The sequence below is a fragment of the Brienomyrus brachyistius genome, chromosome 13, assembly GCF_023856365.1.
Source record: "Brienomyrus brachyistius isolate T26 chromosome 13, BBRACH_0.4, whole genome shotgun sequence".
In the NCBI taxonomy this organism is placed as follows: Eukaryota; Metazoa; Chordata; class Actinopteri; order Osteoglossiformes; family Mormyridae; genus Brienomyrus; species Brienomyrus brachyistius.
The window spans coordinates 1,757,608-1,782,333 of record NC_064545.1 but is presented as its reverse complement, the minus strand read 5'-3'; the positions used below and the strand labels follow the sequence as shown (position 1 = coordinate 1,782,333).

The 24,726-nt window shown below is 48.0% G+C and overlaps 1 protein-coding gene and 1 long non-coding RNA gene across 4 annotated transcripts in view; one reads left to right on the top strand and one right to left on the bottom strand.

Moving 5' to 3' along the window:
* LOC125706530 (polyamine-modulated factor 1-binding protein 1) overlaps positions 1-14,800 on the top strand; it is a 94,405-nt gene extending 79,605 nt beyond the window's left edge. The window contains exons 16-31 of one of the 2 annotated variants that reach the window (XM_048973258.1): positions 1,165-1,371; positions 1,495-1,674; positions 2,218-2,340; positions 3,959-4,085; positions 4,186-4,313; positions 4,913-5,135; positions 5,406-5,577; positions 7,152-7,278; positions 7,462-7,590; positions 9,121-9,294; positions 9,377-9,439; positions 9,520-9,629; positions 9,750-9,824; positions 9,914-10,052; positions 10,171-10,241; positions 13,878-14,800. In XM_048973258.1, coding sequence (XP_048829215.1) covers positions 1,165-1,371; positions 1,495-1,674; positions 2,218-2,340; positions 3,959-4,085; positions 4,186-4,313; positions 4,913-5,135; positions 5,406-5,577; positions 7,152-7,278; positions 7,462-7,590; positions 9,121-9,294; positions 9,377-9,439; positions 9,520-9,629; positions 9,750-9,824; positions 9,914-10,052; positions 10,171-10,241; positions 13,878-13,971 — 2,142 coding nt within the window. In that variant the 3' untranslated portion in view covers positions 13,972-14,800. Of the gene's footprint in view, positions 1-1,164; positions 1,372-1,494; positions 1,675-2,217; positions 2,341-3,958; positions 4,086-4,185; positions 4,314-4,912; positions 5,136-5,405; positions 5,578-7,151; positions 7,279-7,461; positions 7,591-9,120; positions 9,295-9,376; positions 9,440-9,519; positions 9,630-9,749; positions 9,825-9,913; positions 10,053-10,170; positions 10,242-11,496; positions 12,430-13,877 lie in introns of those variants that run through there. The other variant, XM_048973259.1, reaches the window with a different exon arrangement.
* A 425-nt stretch (positions 14,801-15,225) lies between these two features.
* On the bottom strand, positions 15,226-17,077 carry LOC125706531 (uncharacterized). 2 transcript variants are annotated; one of them, XR_007382010.1, is made up of 3 exons: positions 16,542-17,077; positions 16,262-16,339; positions 15,226-16,121 (listed from the first exon to the last, which is right to left on the bottom strand). It is a non-coding gene; the product is annotated as an uncharacterized LOC125706531 (long non-coding RNA). The 2 variants fall into 2 exon arrangements; XR_007382009.1 differs by having other exon boundaries at positions 15,226-16,115.
* Positions 17,078-24,726: the final 7,649 nt, after the last annotated feature.

Here is a 24,726-nt window from a genome sequence, read left to right as displayed (position 1 = left end):
GATTTCTGTATGCCTTGCCGGCACGCTGTTCAGCACGAGCTTAAATGATACGTTGTGAAGTTCTCAGGAGCTTAATGGCGCTCTTTATGATTAATCCAGCTGGGTGCACAAGAAAATGGATTCCGGCTCAGTAACGACTCTGTGCGGTTTAGTGTGTTCACTTGTTTGAAACAAGAGGGTCTACCTGCTGTCTTTCACCAGTTTCTGTGTGTCTGTGTGAGTTTGATTTAGCGTTTAGGGAGTGGGGGGGGGAGTGGAATGTTTGTATATCTACAGCCCCCAGTGTGTGTGTGGGTACATACTCAGCCCTCTATGTGAGTGTGTGTGTGTGGGTACATACACAGCCCTCTATGTGAGTGTGTGTGTGTGGGTACATACTCAGCCCTCTATGTGAGTGTGTGTGTGTGGGTACATACACAGCCCTCTATGTGAGTGTGTGTGTGGGTGAGTGTGCGGGTATATACACAGCTCTGTGTGCGTGTATGTGTGTGTGTGTGTGTGTATGTGTGTGTGTGTGTGTGTGTGTGTGTGTCAGCGCGCATATATGTGGGTGTGGGTGTGGGTGAGTGTGCGGGTATATACACAGCTCTGTGTGTGTGTGTGTGTGTGTACATACAGTATACTGTCTGTGTGTGTGGGTGTGTGTGTGTGAGTGTATGTGGGTCTGTATGTGTGCAAACGTGTGTGGGTATATACACAGCCCTCTGTGTGGGTGCAGGTGGGTGTGTGTGTATGTGTATGTGGGCCTGTGTGTGGGTGTTGGTCTGTGTGTGTGTGTGTGTGTGTGTGTGTGTGTGTGTGTGTGTGTGTGTGGGTGTTGGTATATACACAGCCCTCTGTGTGGGTGCAGGTGGGTGTGTGTGTATGTGTATGTGGGCCTGTGTGTGGGTGTTGGTCTGTGTGTGTGTGTGTGTGTGTGTGTGTGTGTACATACAGTATACTGTCTGTGTGTGTGGGTGTGTGTGTGTGAGTGTATGTGGGTCTGTATGTGTGCGCACGTGTGTGGGTATATACACAGCCCTCTGTGTGGGTGCAGGTGGGTGTGTGTGTATGTGTATGTGGGCCTGTGTGTGGGTGTTGGTCTGTGTGTGTGTGTGTGTGTGTGTGTGTGTGTGGGTGTTGGTATATACACAGCCCTCCCTCGATGTGTATTTGCCGCATCAGCAGGCTTTACAGAAGCACCCCCAGCCGTGCAGTGTGGAGACCGATCAGCTGCGGGGAGCTCCACAGGAGGCCCAGCCCCCCCCGCCACCACTCACCCAAGCCCTGGACTCCAACGAGCAGAAGTACCGGGTCAGCTTGGGCACGGTCTCCCGGCTGGAGGAGAGGGTGCAGGCCCAGGACAGGGAGCTGCAGGAGGCCAGGATGCAGGTCAGCTCCCTCACGCAGCTCAGTTGTGTTCAGTTATACAGATATTTTAATAGAAATCAGTCTGGTACCAAATACCCCCCAAGGAGTTTGGTATGCAACCCCCCTCCCTCCCGGGCTTTGCAGCATAACGTGCAGGTACAGCGCCGGCACTGGAAGGCTTCTCCCCTGTGCTGTGACCTGCAGGGGCGCTCTGCACAGCTGCAAGCCCAGGACGAGTCCCTGGGTGACCTGAGGCAGCAGCTGGAAGAGAGCCTCCAGCACGGCCTGGAGTGTGAGCTGATCATCAGGACGCTGCGCAAGCAGGTCAGTGCCCCCTGCTGGGCTGGGCCAGAATGAAGCTGCCATTCGTACTCCCCCTGAGGGTAACTAGCAAGTCAGCACCCCCTACTGGCTTGGGCCAGAATTATGCTGCCAGCCATACTCCCCCTGAAGGTAACCAACAGGTCAGCGCCCCCTACTGGGCTGAGCCAGAATGAGGCTACCAGCCATACAACCCCCTGAGGGTAGCCAGGTGCTCGTCCCAAAATCACTTGAATCAAGCTTTCAGTCTTTAGGCACTCAGAGAGGAGGCCCAGGACTTTGTCCAGACTGTTACAGTACTCTGTGCATGAGCCCCCGCCCCATCTACAATGTCTATGGCCCCCATCAGATGGCAAGGCCATATTTTTAATAAATACACACTGAAATGCAGTCACTGCTGACTCGCTGATTATCACGCACTATTTTATGTAACCTCTCTGTAAAGTCTGAGCACCGAAAAAGACGTAGTTTTGCTTGAGAGTTTGAATTATAGTGCCTCTTATGCTCCTCACATGGCCTGTATCAGACATGTACACACTGACCCAGGTGGAGGAGCAGGAGGAGGCCGTGCTGAAGATCCAGGCGGATTTCTTTCTGTACAAAGCCACACACCTCCTCTCAGATCCAGACTGCGAGCCTCACCTCTGGCGCATCCAGGAGCCCCAACAGGTAAGCCCCTGCATCGCTCAGGTGCAGAGTCTGCAGGCCAGGCCTAACCTTCCCCTCTGGGCCTGCAGATGACAGCTGCTCTCATCCCTCTACCCGGATTGTCCACGTGGATGCGATACTCACACTGACTGACGATCAGAGGCCCAAAGGCAGACCTCCAGCGCTGACAGCGTTCTGAGCCGCCCCAGGGCCAGCCTGTGATGGCAGCGGGCGTGCCGCGTGTGTCCTTTAATGGAGTGCCACAGCGTGTCTGACCTGGGGCGGGCACAGCCCTGCTGAATCCGACCGGCCTGCTAAACCCCGCCGGCCTACCCCCGCCTGATTTACTGCCCCGAATGAATGGCCACCTAACACCTTCCTTTTCCCTGCAACCTTTAATATAATTTTATAGATGGTTAGAGCATTTAGTTTGGCTATTTATACAAACGTGGACGGCCATGAAATTCAGATTTGTCTCGATGACTGTCAGCGCAGGCGTTCAAGCTGCCTGCCTGCCTCATCACACGTCCTCATTTTAATGGTCTGAGCGAAGGCCTGGTCCCCTGTTGCTGGCGTAAATTTATTTTATTGCACCTTCCCTGAAATGCGTGTCAGTGTGTTCCAGATAACGCTGCCCCTTCATTACCGAGCACACGGTTTTACGCAAGCGGCCCATTGGGGCGTCGATCCAGGGCAACAGGCTCACACTCTGTCGCAGCCCCCCTCACCCCCCCGCACGGCGCAGTCCAGTCCGGAAGCTCGTTAACCAGCTCGTAAACCCACCATGTTTACAGCGCTCTGCACACGATTAATTGAGAGGCTAACAGCAAGGAGGCTTCTGCGTGTCCATCTGGGCCGTGACTTCCGGCGTTTTCCTTTACTTTCGCTTGCTGTGTAGAAGCAGCAGATAAGCAGCCAGCCTGCGCGCATTAGTGACTATGCGGGGGTGCAGGAGCCACTAAGTATTTTACGATTTTGCGTGCTACCGCATCTGGCCAGATAGGGGCCACATATAATGGGTAAAATTTTGGTGCGTTCGATTATTTCTCTCCAACTCGGAACTCGGATGAAAACATCACGAAAACGTCACTTCCCATTGGAAACACACCCCTTTTATGACGTTGATGTCGGACAGAATTTTCTTGTCCGAGTTGCCCCTGTGACGTAATTTCAACATGGCGGCTTATACACTCAACAGTAATTCTATTTTATAAATCTTTAAAAATGTTTATTTTGTTAAATATATTAATAGTTATAAATGTCATTGCACGTGTTCGATTTACAGAATACCATTTCGTGACCGTAAACCGTATTCTAGCATGCAGTATCAGATTTTTACCAGACTCCTTAGTGTTTTTGGTTTGTTTGTAGTTTTTTTGCCTCTCGAAAAAAGAACATCGCTCTGAATGTCCTCAGATATTTTATAAAGCTTTTAATGTGGTTTGACTAGTTTGTGTTTCTTGTGTGTTACTCCAAAACTGCTAAAATATAAAGCAGCTACACACAGCAGCGTATTCATGGAGGCAGCCATGTTTGTTCCGAGTTGTGGTAGTTCGAACGGGAGATTGTCGGACGTGATGTCGCTCAACTCGGAATGTCCGAGCTCTGAGGTATAATCGAACACACCATTTCTCCACAGGAGCTGTCCTGTGCTGTGGAGCAGCTTGCCCAGGACGCACAGGAGCTCGGCCTGTACCAGGCTGACGCGTGCCAGCTGAAGGAGAAAGCCAGCCACTTGACCAAGCACAGGAACCCTGACATTAAAGGTGAGTGAGCCTCGTCTTCATAAGAGCGTTAGGGCTCTCGCTTGTGGCTTGCAGTGGAGCCTGTATGGGTTTGAGTAATGGCGGTCTCCCGTTGTTCCAGAGGCAGTGCGTCTTCAGGAAGCAGTGGGGCAGTTACAGGGGAAGACGGCAGCCGAGCCACAGCGTCGGTGGGGGGAGAAACAGACATTTTGCCTGCAGGGGGAGCTGCAGGCTACCCAGCAACAGGAGGTCATATTACGGCTGCAAATCCTCACATTTGAGAGACGACCAAACGAAAAAACCAGTGAATGTGTTTAGCTAGTGATTCACGCAGCTGGACTCCAACTTAAAGTAGCTGTTTTCTGCCAGACTGTTAGCTGTTTTATCCCAACCTGCTCGTGAACTTTGCTGTAAAGTTCATAACTTATAATCACCAAGTTTTGACATTTGTTGCTTATTTTTTTGACATATATCCTTATAATCAAGTTAAGAAATAATTGGCTGGCAAACTTCAAGGTTTAGCTTTGTCCACGGCATCCAGATTCAGGCTAAAACATTCTTGTCTTTTACAGAGATGAATAGTGTTGCCTCAGTGTTGCTTTTTTTGTAGTCTTTGTGCTATTTGGCTTTTTTTAATTCAACTTTATTTACTCATATTGGGTGATCTTGTACAGCTACCTGATACTGCATGTTGATTGGCCAGAGGGCCACCCCTGTATCCTCATACTTATGGCGGATGACCTGGGAGTGCACTGAACCAGCGTCAGTGTCACCATTAGGCTCCACCCCTTGCCGTCATCAATGTACGGTAATGCCCCCCCCCCCAACTAATATCCCACACCCTGCAGAACATGGAAGGCCTGCTGAAGGAGGTGGAGGCCCCCCTGGTGGAGTCCAGTGAGGTGATACGTGAGCAGTCCCTGGAGACAGAGAGACAGGGCCTAGAGGCTGATCTCCAGAGAGCTATGAAGGAGAACCAGCAGGGGAAGACAGAGAGTGCCACCCTGAGAGCAGAGCTGCTACGTCTCCAAGAGGAGCTGAAGCTGGAACGTAGCTGCTGCAAGAACCTGGGTGAGATTTCTGATTCATGGCTGGATACGACTGATGTGTGTGATGTATTTTTAGGCATGTTTCCAGTGTGCATCATTGATTAACACTGTTCAGTTTTAACGTAGTTGTCATGTTAATGGAGATCAGTGTTACGGCTCGCATTGTAGGGGGCGCTGTAGAGGTTGTTTCAGCATTGGAGTGTGATCACCCTTTCTAATGATTTCTGGAGCTTAAACTAAGCAAGCTGAGTTTTGCTGGGTATCGGAAGGCCTCATGTTTGTGTCCCTTCAGCTGAGACCCCGGCTAGGCAGAAGAAGGAGGCACTACTGGCAGAGAGAGGGCAGCAGGGGGCGCTGGGGGACAAGGAGGCGTGGCCACAGCAAGAAGAGAGGCGGTGTCAGGCAGAGCTGCGCGTGCTACAGGACGAGCTGTGCAAGATGGAGCACCACGGTCAGGGTGGCAGGTGCAGCTCTCAGATCTCAGCTACCCTCCAAGGTCCCCTCCAGTTTCACCCCTTGAGTTCATCCAATACGCTGTGTGTCGTCTCCCCCCCAGTGCACCCTTTAGTCGAAAAGAGACCTTCGGTTCCAGCGAGAAGATTAAAACACTGAAACTAAACTGGCCCTTGAGCAGAATTGCTCAGTTTCCCTCTATTTTCCAAGGTCAAAGGTTAGAATGATGTTGGTGTAAAACTACATGTCTGCAAAGGTGTGTTAGCGTAGCCATTTCAAAACCTCTCCTAAGGTCACCCTAGTGTTGGCAGCAACCATCGAATACATCCATCTATTTTGTGACTCGACCACTAGCACACCATGTTTCCCTAATCAATACCTCGTTGAGTTTTGTCAAAATTATAATTATTTAATAATTCAAATTAATTGAGCTGGCGGTGAAACGTAACAAACACACTGAACGGCTGGGGTGCCCCTGAGCAGTTGTTTGGGAACTGAAGCAGTGTTCACCTAGCCACCCAACTAGATATGTGACCCATCACCACGAAATGAGTCTTATGGTTGAAGTTCTACCAGTGTGACTTACTGTAAGACTCATTTCGTGGCGACGGGTCACATATCGGTAACTTTTTGGAGAACCGTCACTTGTTAGTTTTAATCGTGCGTATGTTAAATGATGTGCTGTTTGTGAGCAACTTTAAACTGACTAGCCAGGTAAATAGCTTTAGACAAAGGCAGCAGTGGGAAATGTCCCTCATGCAGATCCAGGGAGCTCCTTCCTCAGTTTGGGGTCTCCAGGAGACTGATTTCCGTTACCTTGGAGGTGTTTTATCTCGCCACCTGGGGGCGCTGCTACCCAAGCATTCCACTGGCATGCAGGCCAAGCCGGACACACTCTGCAGCTGAGGCCACCCGTTGAATGGAATGAAATGTGGTGCGAGACGCAGGAGCCAAAAGCGCCACCCGGTGGCCTGTCAGAGGTCTGTCGTCCAGCCGGCCCTGAGCACTGAGTTCACAGCAGGCTACCAATACAAATTAGTGGGGGGGGCTGGTGTAATGAAGTGAGAGCCTGAGGACGGCATTGAGTGTCTTTGGGCTCGGAAGCAGCTTCAGGTCCCAGCAGTCAGGGACTCTAATTGCCAGGGATATTGATCAGCCTGGCAAGGGGGTGTGGGGGGGTCGGGTTTGCGAGATATTGATTACCTGTTACTGTGACTTCCCAGTAAAAGGAATGGGAGGTGCTGGAGAGACCTGGGGGGTTTGACGCTGCAACCCCCCCCCCCCCCCCCCCCCCCCGGAGCAGTCTGTAAGAGCCTTCCGGGTCCCCCCACGCTGAGCTTTACACAGAAGCACCTACAGCGCCCTTCCCTCCCTTCCCATTTGTCTTGTTGTGGCCCAGCAGGCTTCCAGGTGACGGAGCCTCTCTCGGTGTCCCCAGCGAATCACTAGCCACTCTCACACTCATAAAGTGTTCCATGCAGCTGTAGTTGGATGAGATATTTTGGCTACAGGCCTTGGTAAGGATGGCAACTGTCCTGTATCATTTTGGTTTATAATTTGTTGTTTATATATGTTTGATTTTCAGAAGCCAAGTGGGAACACTGACAGTACAGGTGAGCAAAGGCAGAATGGCCCAGCTTGACACAGGAGCAGAGCATCCAGAAAGGGAGCTGACCTGCAAAAGGGGGGGCATTGGGACCCAGCAGCAGCAGGTTGGCATCATGACGCTAATGGGCAAGTTCAACAAAATTAAAGAGATTACAGGCAGGAGTACGAGAAACACAGACAGAGCTTATAGCTTGTTCAGAAATGTATTTGAAATTTCTTCTTCATGATCCAAAGCAGTTAATAGTTTCAGTCCGAAAGGAAACATTTCACATAAATATTTTTTTAAGTCTCTGCAGCTGAAAGAGCAAGAGGAGCACATCCTCAGCATGTCAGAGCTTGGCAGCGCCACCCTCAGGCTGCAGTGCGTGGCTGAGCTGGAGGCCAAACGGACTGAGAACCGTCAACTTGGCCAAGAGGTCAGAGGTCATCTGGTGGTCATCCGGAGCTGCAAGTAGTCCGGGTTTACATGCTCAATGAATACCATGTTTTCATGGAAGAGTAACTTTATTCATCAGAACTGAACTGTATTGGGAACTATATAGAGGGACAAGTGTGTGTTATTTCACAAACAGACCACATTCAGCACAGACTACTGGTCACGGCTCTGGTTCTCATGCAGATGATTCTCTTCGGATTCTTCTGCAAGATCACCGTAGTTCACTGTGTCCAATCTTTCATAGTCATGGAGGTGGTACTTACTGAACTGGAGTTGAAAGCCTACCTGAACCCCTCTACTCTGCTTCGGGGTGTGCTCTGACTGCGTGTGCTGATGCTGCAGCTGGGGGGTCTGCGTATTGAGGCGATGCATGCGCAGCAGCGTGCCACAGCACTGGAGAACAGCTTCAGGCGCTTGACTGATGAACTGCAGAAACTGCGCAGTGCGAGTGGGGGCCCTCAGGAGCAGTGGGGGAGGGGGGGAGGCACAGCATGTGCAGTCTATCAGTCTGCATCAGATTTACCTTGAAGACCACTGGAACCGTCAGTGCAAGGTTTTAAAAAAATCATATTATTTAAAGAAAAAGTATTTAAAAATATGAATATAGGCAAAGGTACTCAACTCACCATGCAGGACAGGATGGGTCTGTGACCATGTTTAAGTGGCCCTGCAGGGTTTTGGGGGGTGGGGGGTGGGGGGTATCCTCTTATTTATTTGGTCATTTATTGCTGGCAGGATGGTCTGCTTTTGGTCGCCTAATTTCTGCACATGTCACAGGTGCAGCAGGAATAATTCCCTGTGTTTGTGTCGAGCGGGGGAGGGGGGTTTGGGTGTCTCCATAACCCTGGTGTGTGTATGTGTGTGTGTAGATTAGGCCAGAAAGTACAGAGAATAATGAATTTGCACACAGTGTGATTCGGCAGCAATCACAGAGGGATCACAGGCACTAATGCAGTGTTAGTCTGCCTGCATCGGATCCCATCTGTGTTTAATTGCCTTTCGTCCTTTCATTACATCTACTGCCTCTGCCCTGCATCCCATTTGCTCCTCGCATGCATGTGAAGGTCAGCATGCCAACGTGGAGCTCTAACGTGCCGCAGCACTGGCGCCTACAGTACCGTCGGCCTGAATGGAGCGTGTGTAGATCAGGAGACCTCGCCTCCATGTCTGCTGGTTGCCGTGACGGACTGCAGCGTGTGCGAAATGCCATCTCTGTCGCCTCCCGAGTCTGAAGTCCAAACAGGAGCGGAGAGTGTCATTCCTGCCAATAAATATCCATCCATTCATCCATCCATTTTCTATAACCGCTTGTCCTATTCCGAAGGTTCTAGGGTCTATACTGGAGGCTATGGGTGCAAGGCAGGGAACAACCCAGGATGGGGTGTCAACACACCAGTCACTCACACATGCACACCTATGGGGAATTTGGTAACTCCCCCAGTAAACAGACTTTTGCATTTAAATTATCAATTTGTGTGTCTCCCCCCCATAATACCAAACCCACATCAAGCCCCAGGCTTGGACATATGAGGGCAGGCTGACCGAGGTTTGCACCCAGCTAGCGCGCTCCCGGTGCTGGGGGCAGGAGCAGCTGGCAGCGCTGGAGGCCAAGGAGGCAGAGGCGGTGGCACTGAGGGTGGAGGTGACCTCACTCAGGGAGAACTACCGGGCCAAGGTCACGGAGGTGAGATGCAGCCCTCTCCCATGTTGCTCGGCCGGGCCCGTATCCGTGTGTCAGGGGTGATGAGTCCGACGCTTTGTGACAGGTGGACACGTCACACTCACAGCTGGACTTAATGAGGCAGAAATACCAGGCAGCTGCGAACGAGGTACCAAACCTGTCTCTGCACCTGGTCTCTGGCGGAGGTCACGCGGGCTGTGTTGATGGACCCGGCGTCTTCCCGCCCAGGTGGATGTCCTGAGGCGATTCCTGGGGAACGCTCGGGCCAACAGCATCCGCCTGCACCAGGAGAGCGAGCTGGTCGTGTCCAGCGTCCATCAGTGGGTGAAGGAGCAGAAGTAGGTGTCACCGTGGCCACCATAACAGCATGATTACTTCTAGAACATTCTAACACTGGGTAATAGGCTGTTGTATAGCTTTCCCATAACAATACCAGTTTATTTTGTTCCCTGAACTAGACAAGCCAACGAGAAGCTGAGGACCAAAATTAAAGAGCAGAGCAGGAAGATCAGGCATCTGACCACTGAGAAGGAGTGAGTTGGGGTGTGTGTGTGTCTGTGAGTGTGTGTGTGTATGAGAAACGTGCGTCTTATCAGTGAACCCCACCAACCCCCTTCTACAGTTTCCTGCAGGAGCACCGGGAGCAGCTGCTAGAGGAGATGAGGATGCTGAAGACCCAGCTGGATGGCCAGAGGATGGATGTAGAGGGGTTGGTGGCCCATGACCAGCCCGGTGCCCGCAGGGGTGGTAGCGATGAGCAGGTGCACATTGCCCAGGGACAGTCCAAATTAGCCAGGCTGTACTTCTCCATAGCCCAAAGACAAGCCAGCCTTCCAAGGAAAAGCTGAAAGTGTAAATTGGTGTCACTCATCTTCCCAGGCTTTGCAGGAGAGTACCTGGAAGCGACCGGCCTCGCTATCCCAGCATCCTCGGCAGCCCTTGACGCAGAAGTGAGTATAGCCCTCGATCCAGACTGAGCAGTTTATTTTTTCATAGCGTCTCAGCTAAATTGGTTGCCTCAAAGAACCAAATCAAGATTCACCAACCGGACAGAGCAGCTGCTAAAGTTATACAGTATTAATAGCCCAAATGACATCGTAACCAGCTGAAATTCCTGTGGAAATTATGGGAGCAGAAGAGCAGCTGGCTGCCTGACCCCCCAGGCATGCTGACCTTACACAAGTCAGCAATAAGCGAGTCAGTGTCATTAGAAGCAGAGTTATGATGGCGTACGTCTGATTGGATCTTTGTGTGCTCAGAGGAGACATTCATTTCTGGTCTTGGACTTGTCTGTAAGCTTTCATTAGAGATGCCTGTTAGGGCCCCCCCACACAGCCTGAGCTACGGGTTTCTGTAAAAACGTAAAGTGTAAAACCATTATCCAGGGCTTTAACGAGATGTGCTGCAGAGCTGGCTTTCGGGGCCAGGCAGAGCCGCCGGCTCGGTTCCCAGAGGAACGGACATTTCACAGCAGGCCAATCTCTGATAGCTTCACCAGCTATCAAGCTTGATTTTAATGCAATTAGTTACTAACACAAGGGGTTTTGACGGAACCTGTGAATTTACTCAGGGTTTATTACAATGTTCTGGTAGTATTCAGTAAATTTTGCACCTAGATGACTGTTTAAGGAGTCTCCATTGTTACATCAAGAGGCTACCCAGCAGTTTGCGGCATATTCCCTGCTGCAGGTCACAGCCCATCTGTACAGCACCAGTAAGGGACCAGACGCAATTAGATCCTGACATTTTCTCTAGGCTTTTTATACATCGACACAAAGCTCCTCTTTAATACCACATTTTTGAGATCTAAGGCTTTAAGACAACCGGGGTGGGGATGTGTTTCAGTGTCAGGAAACCTGCCCCCGGGAGAGGAATTAAAGTGATTAGGAAGCAGAATGTGTCTAACGGTGGGGTCCTCATCACAGTCGGTCCGCAGCATGTCGATGGAGGAGGTCAGTCACATGACCAGCCTTCACTCCCGTCTTCTCGGGATTCACGCGGCTCTGTGCTTCCCTGTTTCTCTGCTACCCGTAAAGCTCATCCTGTGCTTGTTTTTCTTGCAGTCAGGTTCATCAGCTACTGGTGTGGCTTTATGGGTTTTTACAGCTCTTCGGGCCTTCGAGTCTTATCTGCAGTAGTGGGATTTGCCTGATCCTCCATGAGCTTCTCTGGATAATGGTCCATGTTGTCTGGCTGCAACACCAGGAGCTTGGAGCACAGGGCAGGCTGCAGTTTGATGCGGAGGATCCCAGCCTGCAATGCAAATGAGCTGTTTGCATTTTCGCCTGTGCAGGGATAAGCACACTTCCAGCCTGCAGCTTCACGCAGATGCAGACGCAGCATCTCTTAGAATGTCGTCTGGTGGCACCATGTGCGGGGTGTTTAAGTCCCCCCCCCCCCCGGTGTTTTTGTTTGTGAATGGAAGTCCATTCTCAGCTGCATCCCAGAGCAGGAGCTCAAAGTCCAGCCTTTTTGTTAACATGCTGTATATTACGTGCCCATGTCGTTAATAAAGGCACTTAAAAGCCAGCAGAGGACTATAAATGCTGTCTGGTAACCTAGGGGACTGTCCTTGTCACCTTTTGTTCACACTTGAGCTAGATTCTGCCTTGAGTTGCAGTTTTATTGTACTGAGGAAAGCTTTCAAATCGCGGGATTAGATTCTGTCACCAGAGAGAGATTTCAGTCGGATGCTGTGTCCTGATGCTCTCCCAGACGCTTTGCAAAATCCAATCTACAATGTGAAAGTCATTCTGTTTTCTAAACGAACATGTGAAGTGCGGGGAGGCTCTCAGGCCGATCGCCCAGCGGGAATGCTGCATGCAGGCGGGCGAGAGAGGGAGAGCAAGCGAGCGGCCCGTGTTCAGGATGCAGGTCCAGCTACCGAAAGCAAGCTGGGCTAATGCTCTAGGACATCCCGAAAGTGTACAGGAAGCTACAGAGGCTGCAGAAAACACGCCCAAACAAACAACTAAATTGCGTGGGGAGTCACATCCAGCCTCCTGTGTGGCTCTTGTTTACTGCTCGGCCCCTGGGGGGTGCTGTCTGCTCGGGATCTTTCTGCACACTTCCTCAGTGACAGACTCCATACACTCTATATGTGTTTGGGCAGACCGGTGAGTTTCTCCTCAGCTCCTCCCTCTCGGCGACTCCAGCTGCCCCAAAGCTGGTTATCAGATGCCAGATTTGCAGCTATAAACGTATGATAAAAGCGAGCGCATCTTTGTGATGGACCATCTCGCCATGAAGGCTGCGAGAGTGTGCGGACGTTCCCCATTTCTCAAGAAAAATTTTTGATGGGCCATTTACTGTGCTTGGTCTTTTCACATGTATCTCAAATTTAAAATAATAACAATAAATCTGCCAGAGTGTTTACAGTTCCCTGCCATTTACAAAGCTTCTGACAGACTGAAAGCTGACACATTTGTTCACATACTGAGGAATGAAATATTCATATTATATATTTTTCCCAGCAGAAGTTATCTAGATGGGGCATGAATGGTACTTGAGACAGACTGTCACAGCATATGGTTATTAATGGAGGGGGGGGGGTGCGGTCCAGATTGGATGGCTGGGTGCGAGACGTCCCCCCCCCCCCCCCCCGCTCCACCCTCTCCGCCAGCGTCCTGATTGAACCCTTACTGACTGCAGAGACGAGCTCACTGAATTATCTCCCCCGGCACATGCTTGGGGAGATGCACTCGATAAGCTCGACTCTGTGATCCCTGATCGGGCTAGTCCCCACGGCCGGCCCTAATGCTGCCTTGGCTGATTATTATTCACGCTTTAAACTGTTAATTATTTGCCATGGAATAATTTTACATTTTGTGGAGATGTTTATCCCAGTGGAAAAGAGGAGGGGGGTGGGGGTGGCAGTCATTCAGATTCAACTGAATGTCGGTGTGTATATAAAGCTCCAGAATGCGAGCAAGCAGGAACCAAAAGGAAAGAGAGGCTGGGTGGTGAGTGGCTTAGCAGGCCCTGTCTCTGTGCCCGTGATCAGAAGGTTGTTGGTTCGAACCCCAACAGGGGGGACAGAATAGTCATATGTCCATGGGTCCTGGAGCAAGGCCCTTAGTCTCCAGCTCCAGGGGGTGCTGTACAGTGGTTGACCTTGCACTGTGTCCCCCAAATTATGAAGATCAAGATGGGTAGGTGCAATGACCAATAAAGCATTATTATTATTATTATTATTATTATTGTATTTCCTGGGTGCAAATTGAGAGGCATCCAGTGAGTTGGAATTTTCTTTCAGGTGCATAATTGTTGACAATAAGGTGGCCAGAGTGCATCTTTGAGACATTCATGATGTAAGACAGCAGGCCACAGTCATTCACATCCTGTCCACTTCGTCCACCCTGTAGAGGCAGTAAGGGTCAGGGTGTTAGGGAGGCATGGCAGCTATGTGTGTCTAATGGTCAGTACTTATAGTAAAGGCCGGCCATGTCACCAGAGGAGAAGAACCTGTGAGAGACACCTCGCTGTTGAGGCAGGGATCAGTGAGGACAAGTTGCGTGTCTTACACTTGGATACAATGTCCCTATTAACGGAGTTAATGCACAGCTGGTGATATTGCCCTGTCTCAGATCCATCCAGCCTATGAGAGGGATCCAGGATGCTTCCAGTGAAGGTCCGAAGAAGAAGAAGAAGGCCTTAGCTGCCAACCTGTACTGCAAATAGGCAGCGCCCAGCAAGCTAGAGTGGGGATCACAACTGCCCACAGGGTGGCGCTAAGAGAGAGGCGCGGACCTCTCAGCCATGGGTCTGATAAGACCTGAAATTTTTTATTTAGCACCTGAGCTGACAGGTATCTTCCCGTGGTACTTCACAGTATGTTCCTGTACATCCAAGCCTTATTCTCACCTTAATTCCCCTCTGACTTAAGACATTCTTGATTTAAAGGTTATGAAACTATGTATTTAGTTATGTAATCATTTAGTAAAGATAGTTTAAACATAGCTCACTAAAATTAAACTGACGAATGAAACTCAATTGGAATTAAAATGTGTTTAATAATCAAAATGTATATTAAATTGTATCATAACTAGGTTTAAAGCTGCTTTGCCTCCACCCCCAACCACAAACACCTCGAAGTGAGTTTGGGCGTTTGGTGTTGAGGTTTGTGCCAGTCCACATGTACTCAACATTTCATCAGCAAAGAAGTGCAGCCCATGACGTTATGATACAGCTCTGAATGGAGATTTAAAGGACGAGGAGGGATACCGAAAGCACGATATTTAGCATAATAATCCAAACTTTAACAAGCTTAGATATATGGTAATATTTTGAACCAAGTGGAAATATTTTAATGTACTTCAAGGTCAGTCATGGAGAAAATATGAAAAGTTAATCTGTTTAATAAGCCATAGATCTAAAGTGACTGAAAGACCATCGCATTACTATCATTTACATTTTTACTGTGATGCTCAATGCAGGTCTTAATGTAGCGTTTTTTATGTCGCATTCAGAAGCAGTTGTCAGAATGTAATAAAAGTTGCCCAGTAGAAAATGATGAATGTGCCTTAATGTTTGTGCTGTGGAAGTGTTTTGCAAAACTTCCCTCAGAAAATGCAGACATTTTTTCACATCACACGCACAAACAAAGAAAAAAATATCAGACAAGCAGCTGGTTCAATGACTACACCATTCATTAGTAAAATTTCTTATTTCTCTAGATACTTCTGGATGTTAAATATGAACAGTGACTTAATTAGTAATGTATATATTACATATTAATATAGATACTACCAATTAATTAAGCATTGAACAAGTGAAAGCCCCATTGTGCCATTTTTAATTTAGTTAGCGAAGAGTGAGGACCCCTGGGAATTAGGAGCGATTTCAGGAAGTGACATCCAGCAGGTGTGTGTGATAATCGAGATTAATGACCAGGATTATGGGAGATGTACAGTTTAAGGCTGACAGTCCACTGCCCGTGCTGTTATCATTCCATCCCTCAGCACACATATGGGGACAATCATCAACATGGGCCCAGTGTTCCAGATTGGCCAAAGCAGAGAGCACAGAAATGACTGATCAGGTTTCATTGTCACGTGTTCCGAGAAGCACAGTGAAATTCTTTTGCTACAGTTGCAGGGGAGGGACCCAGTATATGGGGGGACAGTAGGACCAACAACAGTGCAGTAAAGACATAACAGCAGTGCAGTGAAAGACAAGACAGTTCAAAACAAAAGGAAATAAGGGAATTTTAGTCACCCCTAGGTGCTGGACAAGGGTGTGTCGCCATCTGGTTATTTATGCGGAATAGTACACGAGACTGGGACAAGGGAAGATGGAAAGCAAGAATGGCAGAAGACATGGAGGACAGGAACCAAAAACTCAGAAATTGGGAGGAAAAAAACCTGTAAGGATCTAAGGTCAGCTGACTAAAGCCCCGCCCTCCCATCCTGGACCAGCATGATCACAAAGCCATATGATTAAGATATATCAGGTTTCAAGGATAACACCACTTACAGGAACAGGTGACAGCAAGGCACTGTTGTCAGGGTGACTACCAAGTGGGAACACATGACCAGGGCAAACCAAGTTTCCCAAATTTCAGCACCTAGTGAAAAACAATGAATGAAATCCATGTAAACGGCTGGCCGCACTGGATGTGTCCCGAATGCAGCGATGACCTACAGTTGTCAAAATGGTTTTTGAACCGACTCTTATTTTGACACATAACAAGCTGGTCGTGTAGACTGGGAGGAGTGATACTTCATGAGCTCTGGTAACGCCACAGAATAACGCCCATGAAGATCAAGCCTTTGGATGGCCTCAGCATCATGCTCTGCAAGGTGGTGTGGACGTCCGACTGAAAGCTGGAGCTTTAAGAAGACAGAACAGGAAATCAATGACACAAACCCTGGAGAGTCAGAGTGGGGGATTATTTGGACAAAAGGCTAAAAGACATTACTTTGTTAGGAGGGTCATCCATCATAATAATAATTATGAAGTGTCACCTCACCTTTCTGCCTGATCAGCGCACGATTAAATATTCTTCAGCTAGGGCAAGTAATTGAATTTTGCGGATGACACCCAGGGGCTGCTGGGAAACGGAAATTAATTAGACACATGTCTGTCCTTTCACAGGCAGTAATAATCGGATCCAGAGTTGACAATTTATTCAAATTAAATGCTTAATACTTAGGAATAGAAAGCTTTGAAACGAAAGCTTTCGGAAATTAACAAATTACCTGCAAATTTTTTTCACACATTAATTTGAAAGAGAACGAAACCACACACACCCCAGATGTTGAGAATCCAGCTTCACAGCCATTACGGGTCACGGCACGATTGCATTAAGTGTAATTCCTACTGCGAAATAACGTTACAGTCTGATACAGGTACAGTCTGACTTGAAGGACACCAACTTGAGAAGTGCTTCAGGAAGACGAGCCTGAAGGGCACTTAACCACAAGCTGTCCGGCTGCAGATGGGAAGTGGTCTGTTTGCAGTACTGCTGCGTGGATTTGCTGCAGCGGTGAGTAGCCGAAGCGTATGAATGCAAATATTCATCCGTTAAGCGTTTATCCTCGAAAACTCCCCAAAAGATCCCAAAACACACTGGATCAGGAATGAAGCTTCACAGAACATGATGTAAGAATCAAGCAATCAGGTTCATACAAACAAGCAGCAACTTCAGCCAGGAAACGACCTTGCTATCCCCCAAGCATGTTTTCCTTCCCATAAAGTGCTAAAAACAGTTCCTGCTCAGTTGTTCTTTTTTATTACTCTTTATATCAAACATTTATTGACTTATGCAAGTTGAGTTTAAAACAATATCAGGATTTCAATTTAACTATCAGTCAGATGCTTGCATTACGATTCCCTACACGAGAACATAAAATGGATGCAATATCGTATTGCCAGAGGAATTCGGCTGCATCATGTCTTACGCATGTGCGCCCTCTTTTGGCTGATCAGTCACATTACATTTTTTTAGCATTGCTGCTGTATTAATAAAAATGCGAAAATAGCTCTTATGAAAATCTGTTTTATCAAATAATTGATGTTGAAAGTGAGGCTTATATATACAATGGGATATCCACAGCAATCGGAAGGAATAACAAATCAGTGTTAGCAGATGAAGAATTTAATATTAGCAGAGATATCAGAAAAGCAATACATTTATGCCAGGAAACAGGGCTGAACAATATACTGGTTCACTTATAATACAAAAGGTGTACAGAGAAAAGTATAAACTGTGTAGATGAAGCATATTCCTGCTATTTGCACTTTACTTTATTTAGCAGTCAAATTTATCTGTAGTGACACACAAGTAAAGAAAATAGCACACTGATATTGTTACCTGTGCTGTTTTCTAAATTGGTTCCCGTGGTTGGAAATGCTAAGGGTCTCACTAAGGGTCTGGCCTCAGCTTGGGGGTGTGGGGGGGAGGCTATGGACCCACAGCATCATGAATAGGAGCAGATGGGATCATCTATCTTCTTAAATTATACCTCAGTGACATCTTGGCGATCCCTCGCATTCTATCTACGCCCTAACGCTGTCATTATCCATGTTGGGTCGTCACGGCAACCCACCCCAAGGTCAAGGTTGCTGCCACCAGGCACCAGAAGCTTCTGCCTCTACTTCTATGTCCATTCCCTGGGTTTGTACTGGGGATCAAATGTGGTGTTTTTTATATTTGCGTCTTATTTTAGTGTCATTATGGTAATGGACCTCATAGTTAACATCACAGTCATTCTCCCTCCCCCAACACATATGCTATCAGTCTATCAAATAGAGCCCTGTGAGGCTTCACTGGAATTGACTGCACTGTACCGAAGGCAGCCCAAGCCCCGCCCCCCAAAATACAAACAGGGGGTGTGGCCACATTCTACTCCAGCAGCATGCTTCATTAACATGCGAGCAGGCCGTGACACATCGCAGCCACAGATATCAAGGCTGTCGTGCTCTACCGTAATGTGATTACTGTCAAAATGTCCAGCCGACGTCCAACCAAACAGAGGTCAGGGCATGCAGATAAATTACTTCATTAATTAACATTGGAAGTATATTTCTTAAAAAAAAAAACATGGCAGCTCTGAAGCCTGCAGAATTTTTTTGCCCATTTAATTTGAAAATGAATGCATGCCTGTTTCTCTGCAGTGCCGCAACTTAAATTGCTACAGTGATAGGGGTCAGTGGAGGGTCAACATCATTTCTCTTCCTCTCGGGTGGAGAGCAGAAAGGTGAGAAAACCTTATTTCATATCTCCTCATTTAGAGCAAGACAGAGACAGGTTGGGAAAGAGGCAGACCAAGATGGGAGGGGTGGGGGTTTGGGGCAAAACCATTCGCAGGCAATGTGGAGGGGGAAGCAAGAGGTTCAGCAGGTCTGGGGGGGCTGTCTTCACTACCCCAATAAAAAAATAACAACAGGCGTGACTTGTGAATGTAAGGCAGGAGAATTGGGGCGGTCAGCTGCTATCAAGGCTGCACTGGGGGGGGTATTTTTCTTGTAATGTTTGTTAATGACAACTGGTGGGTAAAAAATAGCAGTTCAAAACAAAACTACTGAGAAAAGACATTTACTATTCAGACATTTCTGAACTATTTGTCGTGAAGGCAAACGATCCACAGAGAAGGAAGAGAGGATAGATATATAGATTAACTTACTTACTTACTTACAGACAGACAGACAGACAGGTAGACAGACAGACAGACAGACAGACAGACAGACAGACAGGTAGACAGACAGACAGACAGACAGACAGACAGATAGATAGATAGATAGATAGATAGATAGATAGATAGATAGATGCATACACCCATTAAGACAAAAGACTTTCAGACATTAATAGACAATGACAATAAATAATAAACAGTAACAGCACAAAAAATGTCAAAGAAAGAATTGCTTGTAATTTATTTGCTACGACTCAGAAACAAATACTATAGAACAGTGAGAATGAATGAATGTTCCGTGAATGTGCAGAAGTGACTCTGGTCTATTTAGACAGTGTTTAGCTTTTCAGGGGTCTCCTCTACTTGTAGTAGAGCAAACCTCTACTTGGGATACCCCCCTTGCCGACTGCCGATTCTGCCTATAGTTAGAGCTGGCCATGTATATGATTTAATATTTTGTATATATATTTTCCATATGCCTGGATCTGTGTCTGGTACGGCGTTAATTTGACCCTTTATGCGTGAGAGACATGCAGATGGCAGACAGCAGGCTCTGATACAGTCTGAGGAAGGGGGGGTTCTGTGAAGAAGGGGACAAAGAGGAGCAGAGAAGATATAACGAGCAAACAGGTGGCTCTTCAGTGAGACGAGGAGGTAAGAAGCAGAAATAATGAGGAAAGGGGTGGAAATCTGTGTACAAGGAGATGAGAAGGAGAGACGTGGGAATCCATGTACAACAAGTCATAATGAGAAAGAGGTGGGGGTCCTTTACAGAAATACACCCTAAGGAGGATGTAGAGCACACGAGAGACAAGACCAGGCTTCTGTTAATACGGCAATATTACTATACGAAACTGAAAGAAAGGTGCGGCTCTTTTACATCCGGGCTGGAAAAAGACATTCAAGAGTGGAGATTAAGCCGCCTCACTCGCATGAGGTGAATTATTTAGATGAAGGGCGAATACAAAGAAATGGAACACTATCCCACTGCTAGTAAATAACCTTGACAGGCCTACATGCTATTTAACAGTTTTAGTGCTCACTTCAAAGTCATATTGGTGCAAGTGTAGGTGAATAATTTTTTTGCATTATCGCAAGTGTTAACTTTGATACCCCAACGGAAGCATAGCATGACAAAAGATTTTTAGTAGAGATCTGTAGTCTAGATTGAAAAGAAATTGGAAAAAACAAACTAAATTTAAGGTATCGCTAAAGCATTCCAATGTAGACTTCAAATACACGTGAATGCAAGAACCAGAATCTATGTATAGTTGGATGACTAGAAGTGATTGGTTATGTACCGTCTGTGTCACCAAGTGGTGCTCTGAATGAGTAAATTGTTAATGGAAATATAAGAAAATATAGGAAAATATTGTTTTATGTGGTAATTTACCCTGATCAGCCATAACATTAAAACCACCTGTTAATATTGTGTAAATGTCCCTCATTCTGCAAAAATGCTCTAACCAATTGAGGTATGGACTCCACTAGACCTCTGAAGGTGTCCTGTGGTATCTGGCATCAGGACTGAGACGTTAGCTGCAGATCCTGTAAGTTACAAGGTAGGACAACAGATGCTTGATCTGATTGAGATGTGGGGTATTTAATGGCTAAGTCAACAACTCAAACTTTTTGATGTTCCTCAAACCATTCCAGAACAATTTTTGCAGTATGGCAGGGTGCATTATCCTGCTAAAAGAGGCCGTTGCTTTCAGAGAGTACTGTTGCCATGAAAGGATGTACTTTGTCTGCAATAATGTTTAAGTAGGTGGTACGTGTCAAAGTATCCTCCACATGAATGCCAGGACCCAAGGTCTCCCAGCAAAGCATTGACCAGATCATCACACTGCCTCCTCTGGCTTACTTTCTTCCCACAATATATCCTGATACAATCATTTGACTCATCTTTTGACGTGACTCATCAGGCCAGACCACTTTCTTCCATTGCAGCATGGTCCAGTTTTGATGCTCAAATGCCAATTGTAGGCAGTGGACAGGGCCCCTTACAGCAAGTTGAGATGCACTGTGTGTTCTGACAGCATTCTATCATGGCCAGCATTAACTTTGCTGCAATTTGTGCTACAGTAGCACTACTGCTACTGACCAGACGGGTTAGCCTTCACTCCCCAGATGCATCTATGAGCCTTAGGCACCCCTGACACCATCACCGATTCTTCTCGCTGGGGGTTTTCAGTGGGGACAATGTCAAGTGCTTGGAGACAATGTCAGGTCAGGTCAGGTTGGGGAGCATGCGCTGGTGCAGCACGTTGCCGCACCCACCACATGGCGAATCCCAGCTGGCGACCCCCCAGGCAGACACACGGTCCAGTCCCACCCTCCAGAAATGGCCATCCATCTGCCTCAGCCAAGTGTTACATGGGCGTCCCCTTGGCCTGGTCCAGCCACCTGGGTTCTCAGCAACAAGGATCCTACGAGCAAGATCACCCACAGGGAAATGCCCCACATGGCTGTAGTGCCGTAACTGATGCTCCCTCACAATGCAGATAATGTGCATCATTCAGGACTCCTCTAGCAGCCACTTGTCACCACACAAAAGTCAAATCAGCGGTACCCAAGGATCCTCCGAAGAGACACAGTACCTAAGGAGTCCAGTCTTCCTCTCAGCTCACTGGACAGTGTCCATATCTCCAGCAAGACAGGGAACACCAGGACTCTAAAGACTTGGACCTTTGTCCTCTTGCAAAGATATCAGGAGCGCCACACACCCTGTTCCAGTGACCTCATGACTCCCCATGCTCTCCTAATCCATCTGCTGACTTCATAGGAAGTCTCCAGAGACATGAATGCTGCTGCTGATGTAAGTGAATCACCTGGGAAGCACACAGAGGTTCTCCCTCCACTCTGCACAGCACTCAGTGTACAGACCAGGCATGATGTCTAGCAACTTTGGGGGAATCCCAGAGAAGTCTCAGGATGTCCCACAGGTGGGAACCTACTGGATCTAAGCTGAATCTTTAACATAGCAACAAGTGCCATCCATCCATCCATTTTCCAAACCGCTTATCAGAATTCATAAGCAGGAATCCAAAGTGTAGTCAGGGGCACAGAGTGAAGAGGTTGAGAAGCTGAGTAGATTAATCCTTGAAGAATGCACACAACAAAGAAGAACAGGAAAAAAGAAAGGAGGAGCTGGGAATGGATCAGGAACTGGAACATGGAGAGCAGGTCCGGTCAGGGCTGCACAGGGGACAGGAAGAAAGTGCTTAGTAAGTCTCATGAGAGTAACAATACCTCGCACTGAGTGCCAATGAGTGCAAGGTGTGTCAGGATTTTAAAGGGAAACCACCAGCTTCTGCCCTAATTAGCTGGCATTCTCATGAGGGGGGGCGTGACGAAATACAGGACAGTGCAACAAGAGATGAGACGGTGCAATATGGGAAGTGGAACAATAGATATGTAAGCAGTGCACATCTTTCTTGGTAAGGAACTAGGTGATTGTGGAAGTAATTAAGGCTCTCTGGGAGTGGATAACCAAATGAGCATGCAACAACAAAACAGCAAATTATCTGCCATTTATCTGCCTTGCTAGCGCCCAGCCCCGGTGAGGCCTCTGCAGCTCCGCAAGCTCCAGACCCCAGTAAGGTTGCCACTTTCCCGTAAATGCCCTGCTCTGCTTGTTCCCGGAAGCCCTGGTTCTGCTCTGCTTGCTCCCTGAAGCTCCAGTTCTGCTCTGCTTCTTTCCAGAAGCGCTTGTCAAGTTCCTGGCACCCACCACTACCTCAGTTCTGCTCTGTTCGCAGACCAAGGTCCTAACTGTACATTGCTCGCTTGTCTGCTCGCCCCCCAACCTTCGCCTCCTTGGCTCCAGCCTACTCGCCCACCTGCTCGCCTGCAGTTCCCGCCTCCACGGCTCCTTCCTGCTTGCCCGTGGGAAGTGGAACAATAGACATGTAAACAGTATGCACAAGTACGTCAACTTCTCCATCTTTCTTGGCGAGGAACCAAGTGATTGTGGGAGTAACTGAGGCTCTCTGGGAGTGGTTTACCTAATGAGCATACAACACTAAAACAGCAAATAAATTTATCTGCAATTTACCTATAAACATATTCACTTATGTGCGATCAAACCATATTTGCTGTAATAATGAAAGCAAGCACAGCACTGTAATGTCGGCTCACGCCTGCTCACTGGCCTGCTCGCCTGCGACCTTTGCCTCATTGGCTCTGGCCTACTCACATGCCTGCTCGCCCACAGCCACCACTGCCTCGTCAGCTCAGACTCCGACCCTGGTTCATCTCCAGTCCCAAGTCTGACCCTCCACTGGCCTCCAGCCCCGAGCCTGACTTTCTGGCTGCTGCCTGCACCGAGAGGGTGAACCCAGAGGAGGACCCTCCTGATGACCTGGAATGGGACCCCTCTGGTTTAACCCTGAGTCCTGCACTATGGATCCTGGTTCCTGCCTCGAACTTGCACTACCCATGTTCCCTGTCTCGAGGTGGCCTCCGGTATCGATGGGGGTCCAAGCAGTGGGCTAGCTGTGTCTCGGTTAATTGGAGAGGGAGACGGGGACACGACATCCATGGCCACCGCTCTAGCCTCTCAGAGCTCTCCTGTCCAGCTGGCCCCTTGGGCCTCTCCAATTCCTGTTCCTGTCCCTGTCCCTGTCCTTGTTCTTGCCCTCCATGTTCCCCTTCACCCACAGCTCCCAGCCCTGCTGGTTCCCCTTCACCCTTAGGTTCCAGCCCTGCAGTCCTGACAGCACCCGCCTGCCCTGTGGTCCTAGTGGCATCCCCTTGTCCTGCAGCTCCCGTAGCACCTCTCAGTCTCAGCCCTACCATCCCTTTGGCTTGGCCTGTTCCTGCTGTCTATTTTCCTGACCCTGGTGATGTCTTGTCTGTCCTGGGTCCTGTTTGGTCACATGTCTTGTGTGTGGGTCTCGATGTGATGTTTGCCCCTTTTTTTGTCACGTCCAGTCCTGCACTTTGCCCTGGTGTTGTATTCCTCTTATCCCTTTCTCTGGTGTTTGGTCCCTGAATGTCCCCTCCCTGGTCTACACAGATACTGACATGCACATATATACATTTTCACACTCACATGCCCTCATACTCATCCATGCATATTCTAATGTTCTCATATTTGCATATATGTATGTGCATGACAGTATGCATGTATGTGCAAGTGCTTAATACCAGTATATATGTCTGGGTGCCTGAATTTCAGTTTTGCCCTAAACAGCTTCTCATATTTCCTCTTCCACGAGAATGTAAAAATATTTTTTTATAAATGAGCCCCTTTTTCCATTTCTTCAGTGGCCTCTTTCTTTTCATGGTCATAAAATAAATGAATAAAATGACTGATTATCATGGGTTATTATGCGCAATGCTGAAAAGATGTGTTTTCAACCTAGTTTTGAAAGTACTAAGACATTCAGTATCTCTCATGTTTGCTGGGAGAGAGTTCCAGAGTTTGCCACCATTATGACTAAAAGCTGCTTCCTCCCTGAGCCGGGTTTTAGGAATAATCAGTAAATTACTGTTGGATGATCTGAGTGATCTGGCTTGAACATACCTTACCATACCTTACAGTCATGTCACAGAGATAGAGTGGGAAAAGACCATTTAATTAATTTTAAAATTTATAAAATAACTTTCAAATCAATCCTAAAAGCTACAGGAAGCCAGTGAAGCGATTTGACCCCAGTGACTAATGTGTATTAATACTCTGTCAGCAGCGTTCTGGAACCCTTGTAGATTTGTAATAGATTTCTTAGGTAGACCGGGCAGGAGTGCATTGCAGTAATCTATTATACTTGACACAAAAGCATGTACTGTACAGGCG